We start from the raw sequence: 16,217 nt of genomic DNA on the forward strand, positions 1-16,217 counted from the left end.
TCTTGTTGGTTGATGCAGGCAGTCGCAATGGGGTCTTTGGGCTCATTTGCCCAAAGGTTGTAATCTCTGCGTGCCAGGAAATTTTTTGAATTTTAGGGTGTGCATTGCGAAGCATTCCATGAGGGGTAAAAGGAGATTGGACTTTGGTCCCGGTGGTCTGTAGCACAGTAGAATGAGTGGTGTCATGGGGTGTTGGTTAGGGGGGGGAGTGGAGGTGCGAGCTTACCTGGCTGCGGTGGTCCCAGTTAAACACTCTGGTTCCGGTGAATCTGGCTTGCTGTCAGCCTGACATTTCTGGAGAGCTGTCTGGTTGCCCCTTGCAGTGGGATCTTTAAAATGGAGGTAGGATAGAGGTTAGACTTCTGTCTTAACTCCTGGTTATTAACTCTCCACTTTAGTTCAAAAATCCACATGCAAGCTCCTAGAGGAGTTTGTATAACTACCTTTTATACACCTGTGCACAATTAACCCCTCCCCTAAATTAGGAAGAAAGAGAAAAAAAATGCTGTTTAAAAAGTGTCAGAAAAAAGGTCTTTTAAAAACTGCTAGCAAATGTATCAAATGAGGGGGAAAAAAATAAACACTTGCAAGCAGAAGCAGTCAAAAGCACAACTGCTGGTTATTAACGCTCCACTTTAGTTCAAAAATCCACATGCAAGCCACCATTGAGCAAGCTCCTAGAGTAGTTTGTATAACTACCTTTGGATGTTAGAAGGCACCTTTTTAGTTTTAGAGATTACTAAAGGATTTAGGATCTCAGACTCTTTTCGTTAATTTTTCAGGGGTCTGCAAAGGCTGCAGGGCCTCTAAATCTTCTATCGCTAGATGGATAGGAATGGCAATTATAGAAGCTTATAAGTTGGAAGGTAAGCAAGCCCTGTTAATGCACATTCCACTAGGGCAGTCTTGGTTTCATGCTCAGTGGGCCGGAGGTTATCTGTAAGGCGGCAACATGGTCCAGCTACTCTACATTTGCCAAGCATTACCGTCTGGATTTATTGTCTGAAAGTGAGCCGACCTTTGGACGTAAGGTCCTCCAGGCAGTGGTCCAGCCCTGACAGTTTCTTGCTCATCTCAGAGGCTGTCCTGGAAGACTAGGAGAAAACGGGAGTTAGACTTGCCACTAACCTTTTCTAGGAGTCTTCCAGGACAGCCTGGTTTCCCACCCAGTGTTTTGAATTAACTGGTGTTGGATGTATTTAATGTTTGTGTTAGTGTTATCTTTCAGAGCCTTCCATTAGCTCTTGGTTAAACTGAAGGGGGAGGCTTGGAGGACCACCTTTTTTGAGACCGTGTGTGTCCTGTCCCGGAGGAAGGAGCCCTGTGTCTCAGAGGCTGTCCTGAAAGACTCCTAGAAAAAGTTACTGGTAAGTCTAACCCCAGTTTTTTTTTTTTCGTTCTTTGATGGACACTGCTCCAGTAATCTTGACCGCAGGGCTATTACGCTACCTTCAGGAGAGGACTAGGCAGAACATGTAATGTGATAAACAGAACTTTACAGTTCCACCCAGGGGGCGGTCCCTCTGGTAATAACCCCTCAGCCTGCTTCCTGCAGCTCAGTTTTTTTCTGCCTAGTGAAGGACCTAGGCTCCCTACAGGACCATCGGTCTTGGGAATCTCTGGATCTTTGCCTTTTGCGCAAGATTTTAAGACCCTGTGATCTGCTATCAACAGCCAGCTGGGTGATGAGCTGGATAATCTAGATCTTTGTAGTCTCCCCTGCCTGGCCATCAAGCATGTGCAGACCCTAGCTACACGCTGGGTTGGCCACAACATGCCCCTCCGAGCTCCAGGGGCGGCCGGTGAGCACAATGTTCCGGACTACCAATGTCTTTGTCAGTGTGCCATGGCCAGCAGCTACCCCGTAGCTTGCTTGGGAGTGGGTCTGATGGGATGTCCCCAGCTTGTCCGGATGGTAAGTACAGCTCTTCCTGCCTTGGCAGTATTGAGCAGCTGTGCATTCCCTGGGATATCCATGTCTGGTGTGCCCCCACCGCAGGCACAGAAGCCTGAGCACCTCTGGATGCAACAACTATTCTCCTGGGTCCAGCATCTGGTGACTTGGATAGTCCACCTACCGGAATGTAAATGGCCGACAGGGCTGGTACATGTTAATCTGCCCACTGAAGAATGTGAGCCCCTGGTGGCTACTGCTGCCAGAAGACCTGTCTCAAGGTCCGATTCTCCATCCTGTCTGACTCTGATTTCAACTATGTTGAGGGCATGGAAATCATCTTCTCGGAAGATATACCATCATACATGGAAGGCTTATATCTCCATGTGAGGAGATGGGTTGGTGTTCGCACTCCTATTCTGTTTCCAGGATCCTGCTGTTCCTACAGTGAGTAGACCCGAAACTGGCTTTAAGCACCATTAAGGGACATGTGGGCACTCTTGTTCAAGGGGTCCGGTACGGTCCACCCTTGCCTCTGTGGGATCTGAACCTGGTGCTTCCGAAACTGCTGTTCGCGAACCTCAGGGAAATTTCCCTTGACTCTGAGTGGTCTTCCTAGTGGCCATTACATCGGCCAGGAGGGTTTTGGAACTGTGGGGCCCTGTCTTGCAAGTCTCCCTATCTTGTTATCCACAAGGTAGTGTTGCATCCTGCAACCTTTTCTACCGAAGTTGGGTTTTGGCTTTTCACATCAATGAAGACATTGTTACCATCTGTGTCCTAAACCGACACCTCCTAAGGAGGTGGCCCTCCATTCACTGCACGTGGTCCAGGCTCTAAGGTTATATCTGTCTGCCATGGCTCCCTTCTGGAAGTCACTGTTTCAGTAGCTGGTCCGAAAAAGGGATGGTGGTCTCGACTGCCACCATTTCCAGGTGGATCAGATTGTGGTCCAGGCTTATGCCTTGAAGGGGCAGGGCAATTGGGACCTCTTAAGCTTTCCAACACCAAGCATCAGTTGCTCAAGTGTCTAAGGCGGTGACCTGGTTGTCCGTTCACACCTTTACAAAGTTCTACTAAGTGGAAACGCATTGTCTGATGCCTGCTTTGGCCACAAAGATTTGCAGGCGGCCATGTAATGTTGCAATTTTACACTTTCTTCTGTTACCTTTTTGAATATTAATGCACCTGGCTGCATTTGTTGACCGCAAGTTCTGATGCAGTTAGTTCAGATGGTGACTCTCTCCTGTTGGGGAGCACCACTGGTTGTGGGTGAAGTTATGTTGCTGTTCCCACGCCTCGTTATGACACTGCTTGGGGACTTCCCTACAGTCATGATTACTGGAGCTGTATCTGACAATGCACACAAGAAAATAGGATTTTTGTACTCGCTGTAAAATCCTTTTTCTCTGAAGTTCATTGATGGACACAGCACCCTCCCCTCCTATTGGTTTACATTATACTGCTTGTTGTACTGAGCTGCAGGCTGAGGGGTTATTACCAGAGGGACCGCCCCCTGGGCGGAACTGTAAAGTTCTGTTTATCACATGTATTACATGTTCTGCCTAATCTTCTCCTGAAGGTGGTGTAATAACCCTAGTCAAGATTACTGGAGCTGTGTCAATGAACTTCAGGGAAGAAAACCAGGCAGCCTGGCAAGCTTATCACAACATTGTCAGCACTGGTAGATGACCATAAACATTGTAGCTATAATGTATAATGTTGTGCGGAGTAAATTTAATACCCAACATGTCATGCTTCAAAATTGCGCCTGCTCGTGGAATGGAGATAAAAAAATAAAAATAAAATTAATCTCCATAGGTGACATTTAATTAAAAAAATTAAAATAAAAAAATTTCTACAGGTTTGCATGCTTTGCGTTACAAGAGGCATTGGACATTTTTGTAGATGAGTAACTCATTGATTAGTGGTTCCAAATTAATAACTACCACAGTAGGGAACAGACATGAGATGTGCTCAGCATCTTTCCAAATAACTGTTCTGCTTTTATTATGGCCCAATTGAATGTTTTTATACACATGATTATGTAGGTATCACATTAATATTACAATTGTACGTTTATGGTAACAAGGGGCGTTGCATAGGCCATTTCTAATCGGGACTCGGAAGAATGCAAACTTGCCGAAAACATTAATGCCTAGAGGGCAGTGTGCAATACATATAAAATAAAATGCAATTTATATACAAAACGTACACACTTCCATTAGTCTCCTTTTGATCACTTAACCATACCTGCTATCACCTTTAACCTGAAACCTCCACACGCTTAGGTGGAGGTAGTCCTGGCCAAAAACTCTATTCTGGAGAAAGCAACTGAGCAGCTTTTTTCAGTACAAAATGACTTTTCATTGTGTAAAAACAAATAAGACATACAGGTGATACTCTAAATTAAAATATTGTGCAAAAGTTAATTTTACTACTGCAACTTAAAAGGTGAAACTAATGAGATGGACTCTTTACAAGAAAAGCAAGATGGTTCAAGTTGTGATTTGTCATAATTGTGGTGATTATGGCTTCCAGCTCATGAAAACCCCAAATCCAGTCTCAGAAAATACTAATATTTTGAAAAAAGTGCAATATTCTAGGCTTGGTGTCCCACTCTAATCAACTAATTAAGCCATAACACCTGCAAAGGGTTCCAGAGCCTTTAATTTGGTCTGTCAGTCTGGTTCAGTAGGAATCGCAATCGTGGGAAAGACTGCTGACCTGACAGTTGTGCAAAAAAACACTCTTGACGCCCTCCATAAGGAGGGAAAGCGTCAAAAGGTAATTGCAAAAGAAGTTTGCATGTTCCCAAAGTGCTGTATCAAAGCGCATTAATGAAGTTATGTGGAAGGGAAAAGTGTGGAAGAAGGTGCACAAGCAGCAGGGATGACCACGGCCTGGAGAGGATTGTTAGGAAAAGGCCATTCGAAAGTGGTGGATTGAGGCTGGAGTCAGTGCATCAAGAGCCACCACACGCAGCCACATCCTGGACATGGGCTTTAAATGTCCTATTAGTCTTGTCAAGCCACTCCTGAACAGCAAGCAACATCAGCGTCTTACCTGGGCTAAAGAAAAAACAGACCTGGTCTGTTGCACAGTGGTCCAAAGTACTCTCTTCTGATGCGAGCAAATTTTGCATCTCATTGGGCAATAAAGGACCCAGAGTATGAATGGAGAGGCACACGCTGCAACATGCTTTAAGCCCAGTGTAGGGCTGCAACTAACGATTATTTTCATAATCGATTAGTTGGCCGATTGTTTCGCTTAATCGATTAACCCAGGGCTCGACAAAACCCGGGCGCCAGGTCGCATTGGCGACTAGAATTAACGACTGGCGCCTGGGGCAGCACAGCTGGGAGTATCCTGTCTCCGTGGACCCCCCCCCAGCGTGATTGCGTTGGGCCGCGCCGCCGGCGGCCAGTAATTGAGCCCCCGGCTTTGAGGCCTTCTGTGATCCTATTCCTTCTGGAATCTGGCGCCCTCTTGTGGTGGCCGTTGGAATTACAACCATTAATGCTAATGGATCTCCTTCCATTTACTTAGAACACCTAAACATTACATACACACACACACATTATATATATATATATATATATATATATATATATATATATATACACACACATATACACTTTTTTTTTTATTATTATTATTCTAACACCCTAGAGAGTAAAATGGTGGTCGTTGCAATGTCTGTCACACCATATTTGCACAGCGTACTTACAAGCGCACTTTTTTTTGGGGAAAAAATAATTTCTTTAATAAAAAAAATAAGACAACAGTAAAGTTAGCCCGATTTTTTTTTTTTTTTTTTTTTATTTTTTTTTTATTTTTTTTTTTTTTATTTTTATTTTTTTTATATATTGTGAAAGATAATGTTACGCCGAGTAAATTGATACCCAACATGTCATGCTTCAAAATTGCGCCCGCTCATGGAATGGCGACAAACTTTTACCCTTTAAAATCTCCATAGGCGACGTTTAAAAAATTCTACAGGTTGCACGTTTTGAGTTACAGAGAAGGTCTAGGGCTAGAATTATTGCTCTTACTCAACCGATCGCAGCGATACCTCACATGTGTGGTTTGAACATTGCTTTCATATATGCGTTCGCTTCTGCACGCAAGCTTGGCGGGACAGGGCGCATTTAAAAAATTTTTTTTTTTTTTTTTTTTTTTTTTTCTTATTTCAACTTTTATTTTTTTTTCACTGTTCTTTTAAAAAAGTGTCACTTTTATTCCTATTACAAGGAATGTAAAAATCCCTTCTAATAGAAAAAAGCATGACAGGTCCTCTTATAAATGAGATGCGGGGGGTCAGAGAGACTCGCATCTCATATTTACACTAAAATGCAATAAAAAAAAAAAAAATTGTCATTTGAAAAAAATAAAACAAATAAAATGTCCCTCCTAATAGCTATGGGCAATGACTTGGAGACAGGTGAAGGGCTTGGGGCTATCTTCCCCTCACTCGTCTCCATGTCAGGCCAGGGACAGGTCCAGATCGCCGTCACGGACCTGGCTCCTAACTTTTTTAGCTGGCTCCCAGATTCCAAGCAAATTTGTCAACCCCTGGATTAACCTTTTAAAAAATGGGTCAAATTGACTTCATTTTCAACCACAGTGACGGGACAATTTGGAAATAATAGAAAACTGCTTAGTCAAAGGAATTTTCAGACAGTGTATGTGGTTTTCGTTCAGAAATTACACTAGATTTTAAAAAACAGAATGTTAAAAACAAGTGAATTTCAATTTTTCGTCTGAATATTCTCATCTGAAAAATTGATCGGTGTGGCCAGCATAAGGCTCAGTACACACCTATGCAGTTTGCTTTTGATCTGTTCCTGCCGTGCTTTTTGCTATGCGTTTTGATTTTTGCACACATGATTTTACTGCAATTTGCATTTTTTATTTTTTTGGGCAGATTAAAAAACACAAATTGCTGCAAAAACCCATTACATGCTTTTCTGCAGCTTTTCCATTGAAGTGTATTGAACCAATAAAGCACCATTTTGCGTTAAAAGTCCCTGACACTTTCTGATGTGAACGTGTCCCATAGGAAACCATGTAAATGAACTGTAGCACATTTCTGCAAAAAGCACCAATAAACACATAGATATGAAGCTAAGACATTTAGTAACATAATGGGGTTAAAAAAAACTAAAATGAGCCCTTTATAGTACAAAAAAAGCAGATAATCACTACTGTAAGGAGTTCATTTTTTTTTACTGTAGAACAGTGAAAGTAATATTTACAGCAGTGATTATTTGCTCTTTTTGTACTATAAAGGGCTCATTTTAGTTTTTTTTTTTTTTTTTTTTTTTTTTTTTTTTTTTTTTTTTAAACCCCATTATGTTACTGGCCGATTAATCGATTATGAAATTAATCGATTAGTTGTTTCAGCCCTAGTCCAGTGTGAAGTTTCCAGTCTATTTTGGGAGCCATGTCATCTGCTGGCATTGGTCCACTGTGCATAATTAAGTCCAGGGTCAATGCAGCCCTCTACCAGGAGATTTTAGAGCACGTCATGCATGCTTCTGCGTATGAGCTCCTATGGGGTGCTGACTGACTTTTCCAGCAGGCACCTGCCCACACTGCCAAAAGCGCCAAAACCTGGTTCAGTGTCCATAGGATTACTGTGCTTTATTGGCCAGCAAACTCGCCTGACCTGAACCCCCATAGAGAATCTATGGGGCATTGCCAAGAGAAAGATGAGACTGAACAATGCATAGGAGCTGAAGGCTGCTATTTAAGCATCCTGGTCTTCATAACTCAGCAGTACCACAGGCTGATGGCTTCCATAATTGCTTGTGACTGACACGGTCAATCTGGAGGGAAAAGTGACTGGCAGACCTAAATCGCCACCTTTTCCAAAATCCTGATTCATAAGTTTACCCCTGTGGACCACTTGTTCTGAAGTCCTTAAAGTTGAATTCCAGCTATACTGGGCCAGAACTAGGGTGGCATCCTGAGTTGCACAGACCCAGCAAGTGTCAGGGCTGTAAATGCAGCATCCTTAGTCACCTGGTCTGCTTCCATGTGAGTGTTTGTTTGGGGTGTATCTTTTTTTTTTTTTGGTATGGCTACCTCAGCAAGAACCTGGAAGGCTGAAGACAGCCAATCAACTTGGAATGCTTGATTGATTTTACTTGGGCAATTAAACCAAACTTCTGGCCCTGCAAATGGACCCAAAAGCGCTCTATATCTCAACCTATCTAGAAAAATATACTTTTTTTTATATAGCTCACAGGCTTTGCTAAAACATTGAGCTCTGCTTCTTGAGCGGGAGGAAAAAGGATCCAATGGCTCTGAATACAGGGTATCCTTCTGGGTGATAAAATGCATACTTGGTATAAAACCAGGAATAACTACAAAAAATTAAATATCTGGGTCTTCAGGGAGTGTCCTGCACTGGGCTCACAGCAGCTGATCCTACGTCATCAATTTAACACTTGGTTTTTCTTCGTCTCCGGCCTCCTCCAATAGAGGCAATAAAGTGGCTGGATTCAAATGTATGCACTTTTCATTGTTATATTTGTACATAAAGAACAAATTCATTTAGTTAGCTGTATATTTGCTGAATGCAGAATGTGGGCCCATTAAAAATTAAATATTTGACCAAAATGTTTACTTTTTGTCTAATGGCACCTTTTGCATAAAGCTAAAGCCAGGGCCGGATTACCATAGGGGCTATTGGAGCTGCAGCTCCAGGCCCCTTAGCTTAAGTTAGGCCCATTTAAAAAAAAAAAAAAATCGCAATGACTGAGGGTCATGACCAGGGGCCACATAGAGCCTAAATTTGGGGGTAGGTAGCTGAAGGCCCACCCCACTATTGATAAAAATTGGGGGCTCCTATCACCTATGGTCCTTGAAATGCAGGGCTCCTTGCACAGCCTGTCAGAAGCTACATGCAGAGCAGCCAGTTTAAATGCAAGCTGGCACACTGTTTGCAGCAGACTGAGAGAATGAGCTCACAGTGCCTCTCCTCACTACTTGTCAAAGGCACTGAGCTCAATGGGGAAACTTGTAGCCTGCAGATTTTGACTTTCACCACCGCCTTTCAAACGCTATTGATTTCAAATGGGCACTCTGCGCAACTGCAAGCTAAACTCGCTTACAGTAGCAACATAGGCCAACAATGTCAAACTACCATTCAGTGATGTAAAAGAGGTAGCAGTAGCACCTCATGAATGTCTGCTGCTGCTGCTGCTATACCACTGGTTGAAAATCAATACACCACTGATCATTTTTAAGATGGCAGTAAGCATTACCACAAATGTGAAAAACGTGAAAAGCATCAATTTCCCACTCCTCACCAACCAGGTCACTCCCCAGCCACTTCCCATGTTAGCCACATCCCTTCAACTTGTATCACAGGTGACTATTTTCCAACCTGCAGATGACAGGCCTTACTCCAAAAGATGTTACTCCCCACCCGTTAATTGATATCCCTCCATGACCACCTCACACCCCCTGCTGACAGACCTCCCTTCCAAGCCTGTTCCTACACACCCTCTCACCTGCAGACCTGGGGATGGAAGAATCACTCCCGCAGTGTTGTGTTCTGCCAGTGGGGAGCCTTTCCTACCCACACAATACAATCATCAGTGTTGCTAACTATAGCTGGCAGTACTGATTGTTTTTGGGAAAAACCTGACGGGCTGGTCATACTAAAGTTGATTGACTTGTGTACAACCAGCTAGCCCATACATAGATTGAATATGTCTCTGCTTTATTTGGCTTAACCACTTGCCGCCCGCCCTATAGGCAATTGACGGTGGCAAAGTGGTTGCATAATCCTGATCGGACGTCATATGACATGATCAGGATTATGAGCCGCTGCGCGCCCCCGGGGGCGCGCATCGCAGCGATCGTTGTTGCGGGGTGTCCGTCTGACACCCGGCAACTACGATCTCGGTGAAGAGTCTCAGACGGAGACTCTTTACCACGTGATCAGCCGTGTCCAATCATGGCTGATCAGTGTAAATAGGAAGAGCCGGTGATCGGCTTTTCCTCACTTGCGTCTGTCAGACGTGAGTAGAGGCGAGCCGATCGGCTGCTCCTCTGACGGGGGGGGGGTCTGTGCTGATCGATTATCAGCACAGCCCCTCCGAGGATGCCCACACTGGACCACCAGGGACACCACCAGACCACCAGGGATGCCAATCAGTGCCCACAATGGGCATCACTGATTGGCATGCATTGTTTGGCACTGGCATCCATTAGTACAGTATAACAATACAATGCTGCCTATGAGTGCCCATCGGTGCCGCCCCATCGGTGCCACTTCATCAGTGCCCATCGGTGAAGGAGAAAACTTACTTATTTACAAAGTTTTGAAACAAAAACCATTTTTTTTTTTTTACGGCATGCGCCATAGACAGCAGCGCGCAGGCGCACTGAGCGCGGCATTCTCGGCGACGGAGCTGCCGCGTGTGTTGGCTCCCGTGCGCATGCGCGGGAGTGACGGCTTCGCCGAATGACAGCGGCGGAGCTGCGAGACCCCACCAACAAGATGGATGCGGCGGACTACAGGGGACAGCGGCGACTTCGCTGGCTCCTGTGTCAGGTAAGTGACACATAATGGGCTACTATGCGATGCATAGTAGTCCATTATGCTTTGCCTTTGTAGGGAATGAAAGAGGAAGTAAACTCATCAGGGTTTACTTCCTCTTTAAGCTCTACAGTCCCTAAACATCCTTCCACAAACCTTTTTAAATGTTTCCTTCCCAGGTTCCCTTGTCCTCATCTGTACATGGTGCCCATTGCCATACCCTCCACACTCCTCTCCTGTACATACTTCGCACTCTTACCCTCCACACTTGTCTCTTATAGATACTGTTCAGTATCATACCACCCACTGTTATACCCTCCACACTCCCCTCCTGTACATACTGCCAACTATCGTTCTCTCCACACTCCTCTCCTGTACATACTGCCATCATAATACCTTCCGCACTCCTCTCCTGTACATACTGCCCACTGTCATACCTCCACACTCCTCTGCTGTGCATAGTACCCACTGTTATACCCCCCACATTCTTCCCCTATGTCTCTTAACCACAAAAAAGGTTCTTTAAAATTATATCGAATATCCTCAATGTTACCAGCTCTAGAATGGGCACACTTTTGTTAGTTCAACTAAAGAATGTTCAGTCCTCATGTTCTGCCCATTATTGGTACTCCTTTCATTTTGTGATTACTCTGATGTATAGGACATCAACTACTCTAAATATACCACTGGGAAAAAAGTCACTGAAAATATATTTGAAATGTTGGCACTGCCCAAGAGCCACCAGGTCAGTAGGCAGCCCCATGACAGGCTCCTGTGATATTAAAGTGGTAGTAAACTTCACTAACATTACTACTTTTTAGAGGCCTTGAGGTAGGTTATGCCATAATCTACAAGTATGCACAGCATATTGGCACATTAGGGTACACTTGCCTGTCAGACTGATCAATCCAGTGGGTCCTGGGCACTTCCATCTTCACCCGGTCTTCCTTCCGGGTTCTGTGCTTTCGGTCACTTGCCTTGGCCGGGCTGTGTTGCTGTCACCTCCATGCATGCTCATCCCTCATTTGTTATAACAAATTGTTTGCTTTTTGTGTGTGTGTGTGTGTGTGTGTGTGTGTGTGTGTGTGTGTGTGTCGGGGGGTGTTATATTAATTTTTTTTTTTAGCCCCACCATAATCCTCAGCACCAGGCCCATGAAGTTCTTGAGCTGACCCTGGCTACAGCTCTAAGAGTGAACCCTTCCTTACTGGGTCCAGCTTCTATAAATATTACAATTGCTTGTTTTATATCATTTGTGTAAGAACTCCAGTTTCAGGTTTCAAAAAGACAACATTATGATAATACCCTGCAGAGATGTCCAATAAATCCAAAATATTCTGCTTGTACCACTGCACCCACAAGAAGGGGGCACATCATTTAACAATTTCTGGCTGCAGGTGTCTATCCTAACAGGGTGTGTGGACTTGATGCGCTGGGTCTGTTATATTAAGTTTTATTAGTCACATCACGGACCGCACATCAAGTTATTAGCCCTTTAAGATTTCATATTTGTAGAAAAACCTTGTTTCCCATCCATATTGGCTTTGTTAAATATGATGGCAGCTGTATTCCAATTAACCTCGTCTTAATCAATTTTTTTTCTCAATAAGGACTTGCTGTATAAATGTAAAATTATCTAAATTAATCCCATTCATTACAAATTTCCCCATCAACCTGAATTTAATTTCCAACCAAAGGTTGTCTAAACCAGTTTCAATATATCTATAAATAATATTAGTTTAATTTCTTTTTTTTTTTTTTTTGCACTGTTTCCACCTTCAAATGCTATTCAATTTGTGTAATACACGGTTAAATGTAACCTTCATTTTTAACATGTTTGGGGTAAAGATTCAAAAATTGGTCAAATTGTTTATCATATTTGTTAACCCAACACATTTGTTTTGTCTAAACTGAAATTTGCATGGTGTCCTTCCAGTTTATCACTGACCTCTTATCCCAGCCACATTCTTTCACGAGAGCGCAAAGGAGGGGGTTACATCTGCATACATGACACACAAGAGGTGGAACTAAAGGTTCCATCATTCACACACGTGTACAAAAATGGGAAAAGGCAATTTAGAGATTTGTGCATAACACATGCATATCATTCTCTCACTTTTAACTTTATTTCCCTGTAACTTCTGCTTTCTTTTGTTCTGATATGCTTTGCATCCTATGTATTGAAATGGCATACTGTTATGATCAGACAGGCAGCCATAGTGCTCATTCCATCTTCCCTCTGACGACTCATACTGTTTCTTGACCCTACTAGCTGTTGTAGTGCCCGACCCCCAAATTCATCCCACAACTTAAAAGCAAAATGTCCATTCCTGTCTAGTGTTGTCACCCTGGATCCATCCTGCTCACATAGATGGCTGTTTATCTAGCTGTTTACTCTGCATGATTCTTGGTCCCTGTGGACTTTGGTAACCCATTTACCCATTAATCTAAGGGCTCCGTATAGGCCGAACCACACCTTTGGTTCATATAAAGCGCTCCTCTTGTGCTGGGCATTTTTGAGGGTCTCTTACCCGTCATTCCCTTATATTAATGACTGGCCAGTCTTCTCTACATGTGCCTATACCCTCTTGCCTCTAAACTACTTTATCTTGCAGATGTACTACATATACCTGTCTTAACACTGCACAGGACAGTACCGTGACAACCTATAACCACCAATCAATACAGTTAAATTAAATGGAGTAAAATGGGTATCCTTTGTCTCAAAAATGCCTTGTCTAACAAGGAAGTATAACTCAAATGTAAGCAAAAGGCTTACCTCAGCTGGCTAATTATCAAATTCCCGAATCGTCTCAAGCTACTCCTTTTGGATTCTCGGTCACCTGCAAAACCTCTCCTAGGCAAAGCTCGCTATAATTCTTTAGAATGATTGCTCTCGCTCTACCGATCGCGGCGATACCTTGCATGTGTGGTTTGAACAGTTTTCGTATGCATTCGCTTCTGTGTGGGCGGGGCGCATTTAAACACTTTTCCTACAGAGTTAAAAGTGACACTTTATATTCCTTGTAATTAAAAAAAAAAAAAAAAAAAGCATGACTAAACCTCTTAAATGAGATCTGAGGTATTTTTTAAATTGTCATTTCAAAAAAGGCACTTTAAGAGCTATGGGCGGAAGTGACATTTTGACATCGCTTCAGCCCTGCAGTGTCATGGAGACGGGTGGGGGCCATCTTCCCCTCGCTCAGCTCCATGCACAGCCATGGGATGGATCCGATTTGCCTCTGTCAACAGAGTGAATCGGATCGCGGCGGGGGGGGGGGGGGGGGGGGGCGATGAAAGTGATCTCATGGCGAATTTGTAGCAGAGACGCTTTCTCTCACTCATATTGTTAACTGGAACGTTATATAGACAGGTGTGCCTTTTTGTAATCCTGTCCAACCAACTCACAAGTGGACACTAATCAAGTTGTGGAAACAGGATGCACCTGAGCTCAATTTTGAGTCATGGCAAAGGCTTTGAATTCTTATGGACGTGTGTGTGTTAGTTTTTTTTTTTTTTTTTTTTTTTGCAAAGATTTCACTTTCATGTCATTTTGGGGTATTGTTTGTAGACTTTCTCAAATTTTGATCCATTTTGCAGTTGGGCCCCTTTCACACAGGACGGATCAGTAATGATCCGCCCCGTGATGATCCACTTGCTCAGTGGGGATCGCTCCGTTGTGCCCGCTAAACCAGCGTATAACAGGGCGGTCCCAGCACACTGTGCAGGGACCGCCCTGCCAGCTCTCCGTTCTCCTCTATGGGGGATCGGATGAACACGGACCGTCTGTCCGTGTTCCTCCGATCCGCTCTGCAAATCGGACAATAGCGGAGGCAGACTATAGCAGATGTCTGTGGATGTTCATCCGCAGACACCCGCTATCCCATAAGAATGCATGTCCATATTTCATCCGTTTGCGGATGGATGAAATACGGACATAATGTCTGCATGTGTGAAAGGGGCCTAAGGCTGTAAAGTGAAGTGCTGTAAATACTTTCCAGATGCACTGTGTGTATTTAGAAGGTATGGCATTTTTCTTAATTGTATCCCCTTGTTGCAACTCTATCTTGTCACTGACTTTGGCAGGACTTGCAGTGGAGAAAATGAAGGGTTGCATCTGCCTGTGCTATCTATGGGATGAATCTTAAATTTAACAGTTTATGCTTTGGGGTAACTCCACTTGCAAATGGCATAAGTCATGTAGTTTTAATGCTAAACTACATGTAACAGTCCTTAATGTTCCTACTTGCTGTGGTTCAAGCTTTTCAAATTATTATTATTATTATTTTTTTTTCTGTCCATAGTAAAGAAAACCTGTGCAGAGTCAGATTTTGTTTGCAACAATGGCCAGTGTATTCCAGAACGATGGCAGTGCGATAATGACCCAGACTGTGAAGATCAATCTGATGAGGCTTCAGAGCTTTGCCGTAAGTGATCTATTCTAAAGCATGCTTGCTTGGGGGGGGGGGAATCTTCTTACATTTTGCTGATTTTAAGATGTACATGTCCATAGTGGTGGTGTCTGGTAAAACCATCAGAACCTCCACGCTCTTACACTGACATGCAGCAGCCTCTAACTGTCACAAATCCATACTTCTGATGCTTTTGAACTTGCTACACTTCGCCCATGACCTGTAAGGTTGTGCATATTCGTTAACCAATAGGTTTTTTTTTTTTTTTCCAGGGTTGATCAGAAAATTGTAGGGATGCACCGAAATTTCGGCCGCCGAAACATATCAACCGAAAAGAGAAAAAATGGCCGGAAATGGGGTGGGGCCTGGGTGGGGCTCCCCCCGCCCCTGGTGCTGCCCATCATGGGGGTGTCCTATAGTGCAGGAGGGCCACCTCCACCGCCTGTTAACAGTGCCGGGAACATCACAGCTTTCATTTCAGTAGCTGTGTGTTCCCGGCCGCACCGTCACATACAGCCCCTCCCCCTTGTCCGGGCACTTTGCTAGACAGATCATCCGTCCCAGGAGGGGCTGTATGTGATGGCGTGGCCAGGAACACACAGCTTCTGAAATGAAAGCTGTGATGTTCCCGGCACTATTATCAAACAGGCGGTGGAGGTGGCTCTCCTCTCTTCCCTGCACAGGCAGGCTGCAGGGGGGGAGAGGCGCGCGCGCGCGCACACTCCGGCTGCGAGGGGGGGAGGGGAGACACTCTGGCTGCAATATGGGGGACACTGGTGAGGCTGCATTGATCTCTTGTATCGTGTGCAGTTTTTGATCATGTCCCCAGTCTCTTTATATATATATATATATATATATATATATATATATATATATATATATATATATATATATATATATATATATATATATATATATATATATATATATATAGTGTGTGTGTGTATATGTTTTTTGGTTTTCGGCCTAGTGTATCTTTCATTTTCAGTATCTGTTTCGGCACCAAAAAATTCGGTGCACCCCTAGAAAATTGACACTGGGTCTGACCTTCAGCTGTAAAAGGAAGGCCAATGTAGGTACAGGGGTTGGACAAAGTATGGAAACTCCAGTTAAAAACTAAATTGTTACCTGATATGGTGTTGGCCCGCATTCGGCATCTAAGACTGCTTTTGAATTCTCGTAGAAATTTAAATATTCTGGTTCACAATCCTGTGCAATGTCCATTTGTCACTTTCGGTCTGACCATGTCGACAAAGCTTATTATATAAGGTGTTTTCCCAGTAACTGTTGTCCTAACCTTTGATACCATACCTCACAACCATACAAAATGGCAACTTGAGGCAGCAGGCACCAA

At 43.8% G+C, this 16,217-nt stretch overlaps 1 protein-coding gene across 2 annotated transcripts in view; it reads left to right on the forward strand.

Moving 5' to 3' along the window:
* The window catches only part of VLDLR (very low density lipoprotein receptor), a 136,341-nt gene that overhangs the window by 47,204 nt on the left and 72,920 nt on the right, over positions 1-16,217 (forward strand). For both annotated transcript variants that reach the window (XM_077475019.1, XM_077475018.1), the window contains exon 3: positions 14,756-14,878. In XM_077475019.1, coding sequence (XP_077331145.1) covers positions 14,756-14,878 — 123 coding nt within the window. The remainder of the gene's footprint in view (positions 1-14,755; positions 14,879-16,217) is intronic.

Source organism: Lithobates pipiens, unplaced genomic scaffold (assembly GCF_037356315.1).
Source record: "Lithobates pipiens isolate NorthernLeopardFrog02 unplaced genomic scaffold, aLitPip1_a1.2 Scaffold_13, whole genome shotgun sequence".
NCBI classification, from domain to species: domain Eukaryota; kingdom Metazoa; phylum Chordata; class Amphibia; order Anura; family Ranidae; genus Lithobates; species Lithobates pipiens.